Source organism: Schistocerca americana, chromosome 2, assembly GCF_021461395.2.
Source record: "Schistocerca americana isolate TAMUIC-IGC-003095 chromosome 2, iqSchAmer2.1, whole genome shotgun sequence".
In the NCBI taxonomy this organism is placed as follows: domain Eukaryota; kingdom Metazoa; phylum Arthropoda; class Insecta; order Orthoptera; family Acrididae; genus Schistocerca; species Schistocerca americana.
This window is the reverse complement of record NC_060120.1, coordinates 660681825-660695275: the sequence shown is the minus strand read 5'-3', so window position 1 is coordinate 660695275 and position 13451 is coordinate 660681825. Positions and strand designations below refer to the sequence as shown.

Sequence of the window (13451 nt, the reverse complement as noted above, 5' to 3'; positions counted from 1 at the left end):
TTTCAATAAAAAAAAATATACCAGCTGATGTCCCACCATCATCCAATTTAAATATGGATGTACGAAGATAATTTCTATTGGATTATGCTGGCCAGATTGCCTAAATAAGAGATTCTATTTTAGTAACAACTTTTTTTATTAAAGAAATTTAATTACTGTGAAACTAAATGAGTGCAAATGTTGCTAACATGTTTGACATTAGCTGTATAAATGCTATAATTGTTTACATGCCTTTTTCATATACCCTATCAGGAAGGTAACAGTCAGCTATATGTTTATACAGGGTGGTCCATTGATAGTCACTGGGCCAAATATCTCACGAAATAAGCATCAAACAAAAAAACTACAAAGAACAAAACTCGTCTAGCTTGAAGGGAGGAATCAGATGACGCTATGGTTGGCCATCTAGATGGCGCTGCCATAGGTCAAACGGATATCAACTGCATTTTTTTAAAATAGGAACCTCCATTTTTTATTACTTATTTGTGTAGTACATAAAGAAATATAAATGTTTTAGTTGGACAACTTTTTCGCTTTGTGATAGATGGGGCGGTAATAGTCACAAACGTATAAGTACGTGGTATGACGTAACATTCCGCCAGTGCAGACGGTGTTTGCTTTGTGATACATTACCCGTGTTAAAATGGACCGTTTACCGATGGCAGAAAAGGTTGATATCGTGTTGATGTATGGCTATTGTGATCAAAACGCCCAATGGGCATGTGCTATGTATGCTGCTTGGAATCCTGGATGATATCATCCAAGTGTCCGGTTCGTTCGCCGGATAGTACATTATTTAAGGAAACAGGAAGTGTTCAGCCACATGTGAAACGTCAACCATGACATGCAACAAATGATGATGCCCAAGTAGGCATTTTAGCTGCTGTCGCAGCTAATCCGCATATCAGTAGCAGACAAACTGCGCGAGAATCGGGAATCTCAAAAACGTCAGTGTTGACAATGCTACATCAACATCAATTGCACCCGTACCATATTTCTATGCACCAGGAATTGCATGGCGACAACTTTCAACATCGTGTACAGTTCTGCCACTGGGCACAAGAGAAATTGCGGGACAATGACAGATTTTTTGCACGCGTTCTATTTAGCGACAAAGTGTCATTCACCAACAGCGGTAATGTAAACTGGCATAATATGCACTATTGGGCAATGGAAAATCCACGATGGCTGCAGCAAGTGGAACATCAGCAACCTTGGCGGGTTAATGTGTGGTGCGGCATTATGGGTGGAAGGATAATTGGCTCCCATTTTATTGATGGCAATCTAAATGGTGCAATGTATGCTGATTTCCTACATAATGTTCTACTGATGTTACTACAAGATGTTTCACTGCATGACAGAATGGCGATTTACTTCGAACATGATGGATGTCCAACACATAGCTCGTGTGCGATTGAAGCAGTATTGAATAGCATATTTCATGACAGGTGGATTGGTCGTCGAAGCACCATATCATGGCCCGCACATTCACCAGATCTGATGTCCCTGGATTTCTTTGTGTGGGGAAAGTTGAAGGATATTTGCTACCGTGATCCACCGACAACGCCTGACGACATGCATCAGCGCATTGTCAATGCATGTGCGAAAGTTACGGAAGGCGAACTACTCGCTGTTGAGAGGAATGTCTTTACATGTATTGCCAAATGCATTGAGGTTGACAGACATCATTTTGAGCATTTATTGCATTAATGTGGTATTTACAGGTAATCACGCTGTAACAGCACGCATTCTCAGAAATCGTAAGTTCACAAAGGTACATGTATCACATTGGAACAACCAAAATAAAATGTTCAAATGTACCTAAATTCTGTATTTTAATTTAAAAAAACCTGCCTGTTACCATCTGTTCATCTAAAATTGTGAGCCATATGTTTGTGATTATTACAGTGCCATATATCAAAAAGCGAAAAAAGTGGTCCAACTTAAACTTTCATATTTCTTTATGTACTATATGAATATGTAATAGAAAATAGGGGTTCCTATATTTAAAAAAAATGCAGTTGATATCCGTTTGACCTATGGCAGCTCCATCTAGCAGGCCAACCATAGTGCCATCTGGTTTCCCGCTTCAAGCTAGACAAGTTTTGTTCTTCGTAGTTTTTTCGTTTGATGCTTATTTCGTGAGATATTTGGCCCGGTCACAATCAATGGACCACCCTGTATATGAGCAATGACAGTGCAATTTGAAATTACTTGTGATGGTAATTAGCATGTTTTTTTAGATAAACTAATATTGCGTGTTCTGAATAACCAAAAGACTGTAACAGGTACTACGCCATAAGTCAATATTCAAGATGATCATAATGAAAATTTTCACGAAAAGTAATAATTTTGGCTGGGAGAAAACATAACAGATGGAAAGGACCCACCTGTTTTGTTATGACCAAATTCAGTAGTCACTTTGTGCCCATCCCCCCCATTGATTTTGGAAACTCCAGAAGAATATTATTTTCTCTTTCCACCAATCTCCTCCCTCCTCTACACTTAAAAGTGGAATTCCCATTTGCTCTCATAATATTAATGTCACTGCTTTTAATTTCATTAAAGATTGTTTCAACCTTCCTATATGGTGAATAAGTCCTTCCGATAACCATTCTTTTTTAATTTCTTCACAGTTTTCCTGCAGCCTTTTCATATTGGCTCTCCTTCACTTCATATTTATTTCATTCCTAAAGGACTTGTATTTTTGCAGTCATGAGTTTCTCTGATCATTTTGTGCTTCCTTCTTTCATAAATCGACTGAATTATTTTTTCTGTTACCAACTTCACAGTTACCTTTCTTGTACCTCTTTTTGATTTTCCAACTTCAGTGATAGCCCTTTTTAGAGATATCCATTCCTTGTCAGTTGAGCTGTCTATTGTGGTATTCATTATCACAGTATCTATAGCCTCTGAGAATTTCGCACATATCTCTGCATTCCTCAGTACTTCTTTACCCATTCATTCTTTTAGACAAGTCTCTTAAACATCAGCGTACAGCATACCTTCCATTATAAACAAATTGTGAAAAAGCAAAGTTCTGCCTTTCTGTCCTCAGGAAATTGTAAAAAATAGCAAAGCTCTGCCATTCTGACTTCAATAAATTGTAAAAACAGTAAAGGACTGCCATGTTATCCTTTGCCAGTGACGTAATTTGGATATGGTAGGGAGAGTTGTGGGGCCTTCACTCTGCTCTCTCAGCTCTTGTCAGCTTTTCAAACCTTGGAGCCGCTGCTTCTCATTCAAGTAACTCCTCAGTTGGTATCATGAGGCTGAGTGGTCCCCATTCCAGTCCTCCCTCTAAGAAAAAATTGCTGGCAGTACCAGGAATTGAACCCATGTCTTCCACATGGCACCAACTGTGATTTGAAACTGTGTCTGCTCCTGGGTATAATCCGATATCCAATTTCAAAATCTCTTTCTCTCTATGATGTAATCGGTATTATTTATTGCAGAACTCAATTAGTTTTTCACCCCTCTCATGATCTGTAAGAGACCAGATGCACAGTTTTGTTCGTAAAAAAGTAATGACATGTTTTATGTGAGTTAAATTTCTACATGCACATATTTAATACAAAATGTAATGAAATGTCTATTTGAAACAATAACTTAGAAAATTCTAATTTCTATTTTAAATATATTACATTTTCTGATGCTATAATGTTCACAGACTCTCCTCGTGGTAACTAACATTATACATTTTTTTTTTTTTTTTTTTTTTTTTTTCCCAAAACAGACAATTGGGTAGTGCTATAAAAAGTAACGGATCTTAATCCAGTTTCGTAGAATATTTTAAAAAAAATAGTTTTATGTAAAATAATAATGATCTGATAGCCAACAGTAAGCCTTTTTTAGTGTAGTGACAGTTGTAAGCACAAATACTAGTCAAATGAAAGACAACAATATTAAGAGTAATTTATGAAACATTTGTATAACCTGTGCTTTGGGATGTGAATCAGTTTGACATCAATCAGTTCACTATAGTGTTTCCTGGTCTATCACATTACGGTGACTTCTGTGCTTGTCCCAGTCTGCATTTTGTGCTCGCTTACCCTTTCGAGCAGAACTCTAGTGAGCATACATGATATTTCTCCCCACTCAGTAGATGCACATTAAGGATAATACAGAAATATTGTTCTTTAGTCAGAAATAAAGACATAGTGCTAACAACATGACAGTTTGTGTATGGCATCTTAATTTTTTAGCTCCAAGATGTTATTAGCAGTGTACGCGTATGGTGAGTACAGCTGTAGTTGTATTTTTGGGGATGAGTAACACGGCAGAAGCATGATGGCAGGTAAAATATGTTTTCAGGGCATAGCTTGCCCATTTGTCACACAAAATCCCAAATTAGCCATCTCTGGAAAGATATCTTATTGCAGCACATGACACTTGCACTTTGTCCTAGCATATTTTAGTAGTAACGGGGACCAGTCACTGATAAGCAGAAGCACTGAGTCTTCAACAGGCCCACCAAAAAAAAAAAAAACTTGCTGTCTTTTAGAGTAAATCCTTTCTTAAGCTGGAGTACAAATATATGAAGAAAACACACTCGCATAAGTTGCTACATGGAAGACCTAGAGCCTCGCGGGATTAGCAGAGCGGTCTAAGGCGCTGTAGTCATGGACTGTGCGGCTGGTCCCGGCGGAGGTTCGAGTCCTCCCTCGGGCATGGGTGTGTGTGTGTTTGTCCTTAGGATAATTTAGGTTAAGTAGTGTGTAAGCTTATGGACTGATGACCTTAGCAGTTAAGCCCCATAAGATTTCACACACATTTGAACATTTTTGAAGACCTAGGTGCAAGATGTGGCCAATCCACCCACCCAGCACTTCCTACTCTACTCCTGTCCCTGTCACAGGCTTATCCTACCCCATCAGGAGAGCAGCTGTGTCATATGCCAACCCTACTGCATAGATTTCTATCTTGGTATGACAACCAACACCAACTGTCACCTGAATGAATGCCAACTATCAAACTGTGGCCAAGGACAAATTTGCCCACCTTGTGGCACAATATGCAGCTGAACATAACATGCTCAATTTCAATGGTTGCTTCACAACCTGGGCCATTTGGATCCTTCTTTCTACCACAAGCTATTCTGAACTACACAGATGGAAGTTATCCTTCCTTCCAGTCCACATCATCTTCATCATGTGCCATTCCCCACCGAGTCCAACCCCCTTGCATCACATACCTAGCTCATGCAACTGTCATCCCTCCAACCCACATTTCTAGCCAGCAAAACGGTCCTCTGCTAGCTTCCTACCCTGATCTCTCTTCACAGCTCCTGCGTCTCTCTCTCTCTCTCTCTCTCTCTCTCTCTCTCTCCCCCCCCCCCCCCTCCCCCTCTCCGTCTCCTCCTTTCTCCATGCCTCTCTTCCTCCCTCCTTCCCATCCGTCCGCCAGTACCCACCCCACTCAACACAACCTCCATCCCACTGTAGTCCACCTGCATCGAACTACAAACTTGCTAGCACTATATAGAGGCACAAGGGTGTGTGTGTGTGTGTGTGTGTGTGTGTGTGTGTGTGTGTGTGTAGTTCGAGAAAGGATTTGATCTGAAAGCCAGCAAGTTTTCTTTCTTTTGTGTGTGTTCCTGTTGATCGCACAATGCTTCTTTTTTCAGTAAGTGGTGTCCTTTTTTTTTCAGTAAGTGGTGTCCTTTTTTTCAGTAAGTGGTGTCCTTTACTCCTAAAGTATTTATGTTCTGCCAGAAGTGAAGGCTGAGTCAAAGAGGAAGAGAAATGAAAAGTAAAAAAAAAAGAATAATTCAATTAAGAAACAGGAGGAAAGAGCAAAAACAGAAGTTAGAGAAAAGATATGGTGTGAGAAGGACGTCAGGAAGAGATGGTGCTATTTCAAGGCTTGATTGGAGAAAGTCATAGCCTTCAGCGAGTAATCTATTGAGGCCTGAGTGATACTGTGTGATTGGTTGGAAGTAGAAACTATGATTTTTGGAGGAGACTGAATGGGAGATAAGTTTGTGGACAAGATATATGGGATAGCTGTGGAAGAGGAAAGTCTGTGAGAGGTTACTAGCTTATGCGTTGAGGGTTTTGGTGGTGGAGCAGATATGGTTTACCATGGTCTCTTGGTCAGTGGGGAAGGGAACTTCTGATGTCTAGGATAGCAGTCATCTGAGTGGGGATATTGTTACTTAGTTTGATTGATACGGGCAGAGGTTTGGATGAGAACCTCAGTGACATGGAGCTAAACTTCCAGGAGAGACCTATAGATTTGGAGGAGAACCAGTGGAAGTGAAGTTGTGAAGAGAAGTTAAGCTGTTATAAAAGGTGGAGTGCATCATCTTCACCATGAGTCCAAACCACAAAGATATAATTAATGAATCTGCACCAAGCTAGGGAATACAATTTCTGATAGTTGAGAAAAAAAACCTCTTCCATGTGCCCCATGAAGAAGCCAGTCTATAATTGTTGAAATGAATTTGGTTGTAGCTTTGAAACCTGCTTCAATGGGTTGGCTGCAGTGGTTATATTTGTATATTTAGGTGGTAGCATCTAGGGTTTGCCGTAGCTCAGTCTGTACAGAAATGAGGTTATTGGGAATAGTTGTGTATATTATTGTCTAAAACTGATAGAGCCCTTCTGCCACATACTTTCTGTGTCGAATTAATCCTATGTCTACAGGGAGGGTCACAGTAGTGGGGTCTGCTTTCAGATCACAGATTGTGTGAGCCACAGCTGAAGTATGATAAAATGTTTCCATGATCGGAAGAATCTGGTTTTCAGAGAGTGGACGAGGATTACTTTGAGATTTGAGTTGGACTGCTCCTTGCAGACCTCAATGCTCATTCTGTCGGCTGAGGATGGGGAGTGAGTGGTGAAGTAGAATTTCAGTTACGGTTACAGATAGCTGGAAGACGTTAAACTAAGGCAATGTGATTGAATTTCAGTGAGACAGGTCAGACCTTTAAATTTAACTATTGTCACTTGATGAGATAAGGATCTGGACTAGTAGTTAGAATGGAATGGTTACTTGGATTATGGCATTTAGTAATGTGACTGTTACTTTGATTGGGCTTTGGTGGGAGATTTGCTGAGAATGGAAAGCTAAAAAGAGGTTCTAAGTTGGGTTTATTGGCTGGGGTCGGAGCAGAATTGGAGAAGAGAGAGATGTTGAACAACATGGTGAATTGTGTCCTCATGTGGAGTGAGGCATTTTATTCTAGTTTACTGTTGTCTTCAAGGGGAGTTACACTGTATGTGTGCACACACATTCATGGACTGAAAGGTAGTGGATGGGAGCTGCTAGGAATGCTGGTTAGTAGAGGCAATTTGTAGGTGGAAATGGGTAAAGGTTAAGAACTGTTTGGCTTGGAAGATAAGTAGGTATCATTTCAAAGATCTGTCGTTATCTGAGACTAGAACTTTTCAGGTGAGGCCTTTAGGAGCAGTACCAACGATTATACAGGACTGGAGGAAAACTATGTGGGATTATAGTTCGGCTGTGGTAAGAGTATGTTTACTGAAGGAGTGGAGGTATTGAAGTAGAGGGTTAGGGGACACAATAGGATTAGAGATAAAAAGGTGAAGTGACAAGTACAATGGTAGTGGTAACACTGTGGATGAGAAACAGGGTTTGAGGAATCTCTGCAAAGAGTCATATTGACTTCAAGGATCATGTGCAGCAGATAATAATAGATATCCAACAATTTTACAAAAATAAATTGCCACAAAAAAAATAAAGTTCATTGGACATAGCAAGTAAAACTTCAAAGAGATGGAGTGTGATATATTATGGATGTTTCTGGTGGCATTGATAGTAAACTGATGTATAGGTGATTGAAAAGTCACATGTGCCACAAACCTGTAGAGGAATTAAAATACAATATTACTTTTTACATATCCTTTAAGGCTCCCCTTTATGATGGGATTTGTAGAAAATGGTGTGTGAATGGATGAATATGAAAGAAGTTTGTGTTTTGATACATTTAAATCGGTGTGAATTAAAAATAAAATGTTCCTTGTAAAATTTTATTGCACACAGTTTGCAAATGGCTATCATAATGTGTTTCATTGCAGTAAATAAATTAATTTGTTAAAATATTATATATAAAAACAAATATATAAAAACAAATATATATAATTTTTCCCACGTGGAATGTTTCCTTCCATTATATTGATATCATTAATTTGTTAAAATACATATACATACATAAGATACATCCATTGTAGTTGTTCACTGATATGTTAGTAATTTCATAATAAACTGATTTGTGTCCAGGGACTTCTAGCAAATTCAACAAATGAGGAGGAAAATGCTGAATCACTTTTGGCCCGACTCCCAGCAAATATAAACTCATTACAAACTTGTGTTACATCATTTCATGGTTTGAAGCTCCTCTTGTCCATCAGAGAACACTTGCAGAAAATTTATTCTATAGGCAACAGGTAACTAAAACAAAAAGAGAGAGTCATTTTAAATTAAAAATTATTTTCCACTTACTTATATTTCTTTTAATCTTAATGGCATACGCATGTCTGAAAATCTATATATTCAAATATGTACATTTCTAATTTGTTGTAAGTACTTCTAATACTAAAATATGTGCTAATATGTACCTTTTCTCCAGTAAAATTTCACAGTATACACCTAAGGAACACCTGAAACTTTATGAAAAATCTCTACCACAACAACACAATATATCATTTGAGCCAAGTGAGATATTGAATGATTTAACTAATCAAGGACACAAAATGGCAAAAACTTCTGAAAGAAAGAAGCTTGTCCAGAAATACCTGGAGGTGAGTCAGAAATGAAACAACTTTTAAGTGCTCATTATTTTTGAGCTATGCTTGATTAATTTAGAATTAAAATATAGCAAATAGATACAAGAAAACTACAGTACTGTTATTACTGAGTTCATTTCATGGAAATATTTTCATTATTTTGGCAATTTTTGTTCATATTTTTAGATGCCTGCCGTACACACACACACACACGCACACACACACACACAACCTCAGACTCAGTGTGCTCAGGAAGCCAGCTGTAATTTATTACTGTTATATTGCCAAACAAAAATTTACAAGCCCTGGTTTTAAGGACTGCTAGTAGAATTATATGTCTTGAATTGGTACTGGCAACAAATTATTACAGTTGTGTTCAAACTTTAGGTCTGTGGGATGATGTTGAATACATTTCTACAAAACAGTTCCAGTTCTGAGTTTTTACTTTAAAATTTGCAATGTTTGGTTTTGATTTGCTGTCATCAATTTCATTTCATAAAAGGCTAACACAACAATAATACAATTATATGGGGAAAGGTAACCAGTTACCTAGTAGAAGAAGTGTTGAGCATGGAACAGTCAGATGAACAAAGTAATAATTGGTATAATGAAAAGCCAGCCAAAGTTGCAAATTTCACTTTTTTTTTTATTCAGTCAAGGACTAGTTTTGGTTTGGGACCCATTTTCAAATCATTGTAACGTGAAAACCATATCAAAAATATGCAAATGAACAGTTACAATGCGTATGTTATCTGTATGCACTGTAACTGTTCATTTGCACATTCTTAACATGGTTTTTGCATATTTGAAAATACCGTTTTGACTATCTATTATGGTGATTTGAAAATGAGTCCCTGCCTGGAACTAGTCATCAAGCGAATAAATTTTTTAAAAAAGGTGAATTTTGCAACTTTGGCTGGTTTTTCGTTGTACTGAGTAACAGACATTGCTGACCCACAATCATTCCAGCATACTGGGAGTTCTAAAATAATAATTACTGTTGCTTAATTATTTAACTTATTTTCTTCATCAGAGCACACTCAGGCTGTGCTCTAAGCTTCGGACAAGAACTATTAGACAATGTACTCGAGCCCAAAGCAATGGATGGGCTATGCAAAGCCATTGCTTAATCTCCATCTCTTATATGAATGCATTTTCTTCAATGAGATTGCATGAAACAATCAAGACATTGGGACTATTAATAGTAAAGTAATTTGGTAACCAAATCAACGGGAGGGCAAGTTTCTTGTTTTTATTTATTTATGTTTGCTGCAGTACTTTCATACATGCAGATGAATTTACGTTGCCAATAAATTATATTTTTAAAAACTTCTGTTAAATATTGTAAAATAAGATATTTCATTACAGAAAATATGAGACTGATTATGTAATTGATTTTCTATATGTCCCTTAGATCAGTTCAGCATGTAAATGTACAGGTGAATCGTGTTATAACAAAATGAACATATACACCGTAGGAATGGAAAATGTTACACCATTCAATACTATTCTGATATTTTTCAACTTGGTGTAGATGGAAATTGCATAATAGGTATTGAATGATTGAACTTGAAACTGATGTCCATCATCATCATCATCATCATCAACAACAACAAAGTCAGTATGAAGTGTGATCCTGTGGGCAGAAATTGTCACGTGGAAGCAGGCAGTCCCCAAATCTGGTCTTCAGAAATTTCTTACCATACTTGAAAAACATGTTATTTTAATTCATGAAGATTGATGACTGGAGGTTGATAAGAAAGTAAGTGATAAGAAAGTAAGTACACATCTTATCGTCACATCCCAACATATTCTGTGGGTGACAATATATGAGAGCAAGCAGCCTAGTTGTAGTAACACTGTTCACGTTTACGTCGCACTTCACTTAGCGTAGACCGGGACTGTGTCCTAGGCATGCCCGATGTTAACTAACTGGGCACGGCCCGTGCTGCCGGAGTTGTTGTTGTTGTTGTCATGCCAGCAGAGGTCGCGTCCGAATTCTCGCGTGCCCTCTGGTGGACGGGACTCTACTTGCGGCAACTACCGTCCGTGACGCGCCGTGCCAATGTGCGCCTCCCGCGATCTTTCTGGTGGCTACTACACTAGTCAAAGACTTTACATTCCTCAAAGAATTTGTGGTGTGAATTGCAGTGTGCGGTTTTGCACTGTCTTGCTGGAATATGAAATTTGGTACCCTGTCACGAAGAGCATGACTACAGGGATTACCCTTCTTATCATATATTGACAAACATTCAGTCTCCTCTCAACAGTTACCAAATCAGTCATGGTGCGATATCCACATGACCATTATTCCAGGAGCTGGAGAGGTATGGGTCTTGAGAATCACTGCACCTTGTGCACTTTCACCAAGTCATTCAGAGACACATTGACATCAACCTGACTGCCACAAGCAGAAATGATGCTGAACACCACAGACTATCACAGTGTCTAGTTAACTCTGTTTCTGCACCTATGTCTACATGATTATTCTGCTATTCATAAGTGCCTTGCAGCAGGTTCATTGAACTACCTTGAAGATATTTCTCTGCTGTTCCACTCTTGAACAGCACTCAGGAAAAACAAACACGTAAATCTTTCTGTGCGAGCTCTGATTTCTCTTATTTTATTGCGATAATCATTTCTCCCTATGTAGGTGGGTGCCAACATAATATTTTCACATTCAGAGGAGGAAGTTGGTGATTGAGATTTTATGAGGAGATCCTGCCACAATGAAAAACGCCTTTGCTTTAATAATTGTCATTCCAACTTGCTTGTTATATCTATGGCACCAGTCTTTGGTTTGGTTTCCCCATAAAATTATCTACATCATTGTTCCAATTTAATTATATAATTGGATAGATTAAATTATTTATAATTGTAAACCCTAAGTATTTAGTTGCATTCACAGCCTATAGATTGTTGTGATTTATTTGTAACCGAAATTCAATGGATTTCTTTTGGTACTCATGTGCATTACTTCACGCTTTTCATTATTTACAATAAAGTTCCACTTTTTTTCACCATATAGATATCTTGCTTAAATCATTTTGCAATTGGTTTTAATCGTCTGATGATCTTACTAGCTGTAATCAACAGCATAATCTGCAAACAGTCTAAGAGGGCTGCTCAGACAGCCTTGTAAATCATTTATATAGATCCAGTACAGCTGAGAACCTAAAACACTTCATTGGAGAACGCCAGATATTACATTTGTTTTACTAGATAAGTTTTTGTCAGTTATTTCGAACTGTGGTCTTTATGACAGAAAATCGTGAATCCACTCACACAGCTGAGATGATACTCTGATGGCACGCAATTTGATTAGAAGTCACTTTTAAGGGACAATGTCAAAAGCCTTTTGGAAATTTAAAAATGTGGAATCAATTTGACATCCCCTCATTACATTGTGAGAATAAAGAGCTAGTTGGTTTCACAAAATGATAATTTTTGAATCCATGTTGGCTATTTGTCAATAAATCACAGCATATATTCCAAAATCCTACCACAAATCAGTGTCAGTGATATGGGTCTGTAATTCAGTGAATTACTCCTATTTCCTTTCTTGAGTATTGGTGTGACTTGGGCAACTTTCCAGTTTTTAGGTATGAATCTTTCAACGAGTGAGCGGATGTAAATGTTGCCAACAATGGAGGTATTATGTCATCATACTTTGAAAGGAATCTAACTGGTATACAATCTGGACCAGAGGCCTTGCCTTTATTAAGTGACTTAAGCTGCTTTGCTGCACTGAGGATATCAACATCTAAGTTAATCATATTGCCACTTGTTTCTGATTTGAATTCTGGAATATTTACTTCATTTTCTTTGGTGAAAGAATTTCAAAAAAACTGTGTTTATTGACTCTGCTTAGTGGCACTGCCATCAGTAACACTTCTATTGCTATTGCACAGTGAAGTTGTTGATTGGGTCTTGGTGATAGTGTACTTTACATAGGACAAGAATCTCTTTGAATTTTCTGCCAGATTTCAAGAGAGAGTTTTACTGTGGAAACTATTAAAAGCATCTCCCACTGAAGACCACTCTAAATTTTGAGCTTCTATTAAACTTTGCCAATCTTGGATATTTTGGTTGGTTGGTTGGTTTTGGGGAAGGAGACCAGACAGCGTGGTCATCGGTCTCATCGGATTAGGGAAGGATGGGGAAGGAAGTCGGCCGTGCCCTTTCAGAGGAACCATCCCGGCATTTGCCTGGAGCGATTTAGGGAAATCACGGAAAACCTAAATCAGGATGGCCGGACGCGGGATTGAACCGTCGTCCTCCCGAATGCGAGTCCAGTGTCGAACCACTGCGCCACCCCGCTCGGTGGAGATTTTGGTTTCCTTTGAATTTGGTACACCTTTTTTGTTGCTTCTGCAACAATCTCCTGATCTGAAACTTCCTGGCAGATTAAAACTGTGTGCTGGACCAAGACTCGAACTCGGGACCTTTGCCTTTCGCGGGCAAACACTTGCCCGCGAAAGGCAAAGGTCCCGAGCTCGAGTCTCGGTCCGGCACACAGTTTTAATCTGCCAGGAAGTTTCATATCAGCGCACACTCCGCTGTAGAGTGAAAATTTCATTCTAGAAACATCCCCCAGGCTGTGGCTAAGCCATGTCTCCGCAATATCCTTTCTTTCAGGAGTGCTAGTTCTGCAGGTTCGCAGGAGAGCTTCTGTAAAGTTTGGAAGGTAGGAGATGAGGT

At 38.6% G+C, this 13451-nt stretch overlaps 1 protein-coding gene across 1 annotated transcript in view; it reads left to right on the top strand.

The window, feature by feature from the left end:
• The window catches only part of LOC124594309 (nipped-B-like protein A), a 480509-nt gene that overhangs the window by 439071 nt on the left and 27987 nt on the right, over positions 1–13451 (top strand). Inside the window, exons 20-21 of the mRNA XM_047132672.1 lie at positions 8245–8411; positions 8594–8765. Of these exons, the coding sequence (XP_046988628.1) occupies positions 8245–8411; positions 8594–8765 (339 nt within the window). The remainder of the gene's footprint in view (positions 1–8244; positions 8412–8593; positions 8766–13451) is intronic.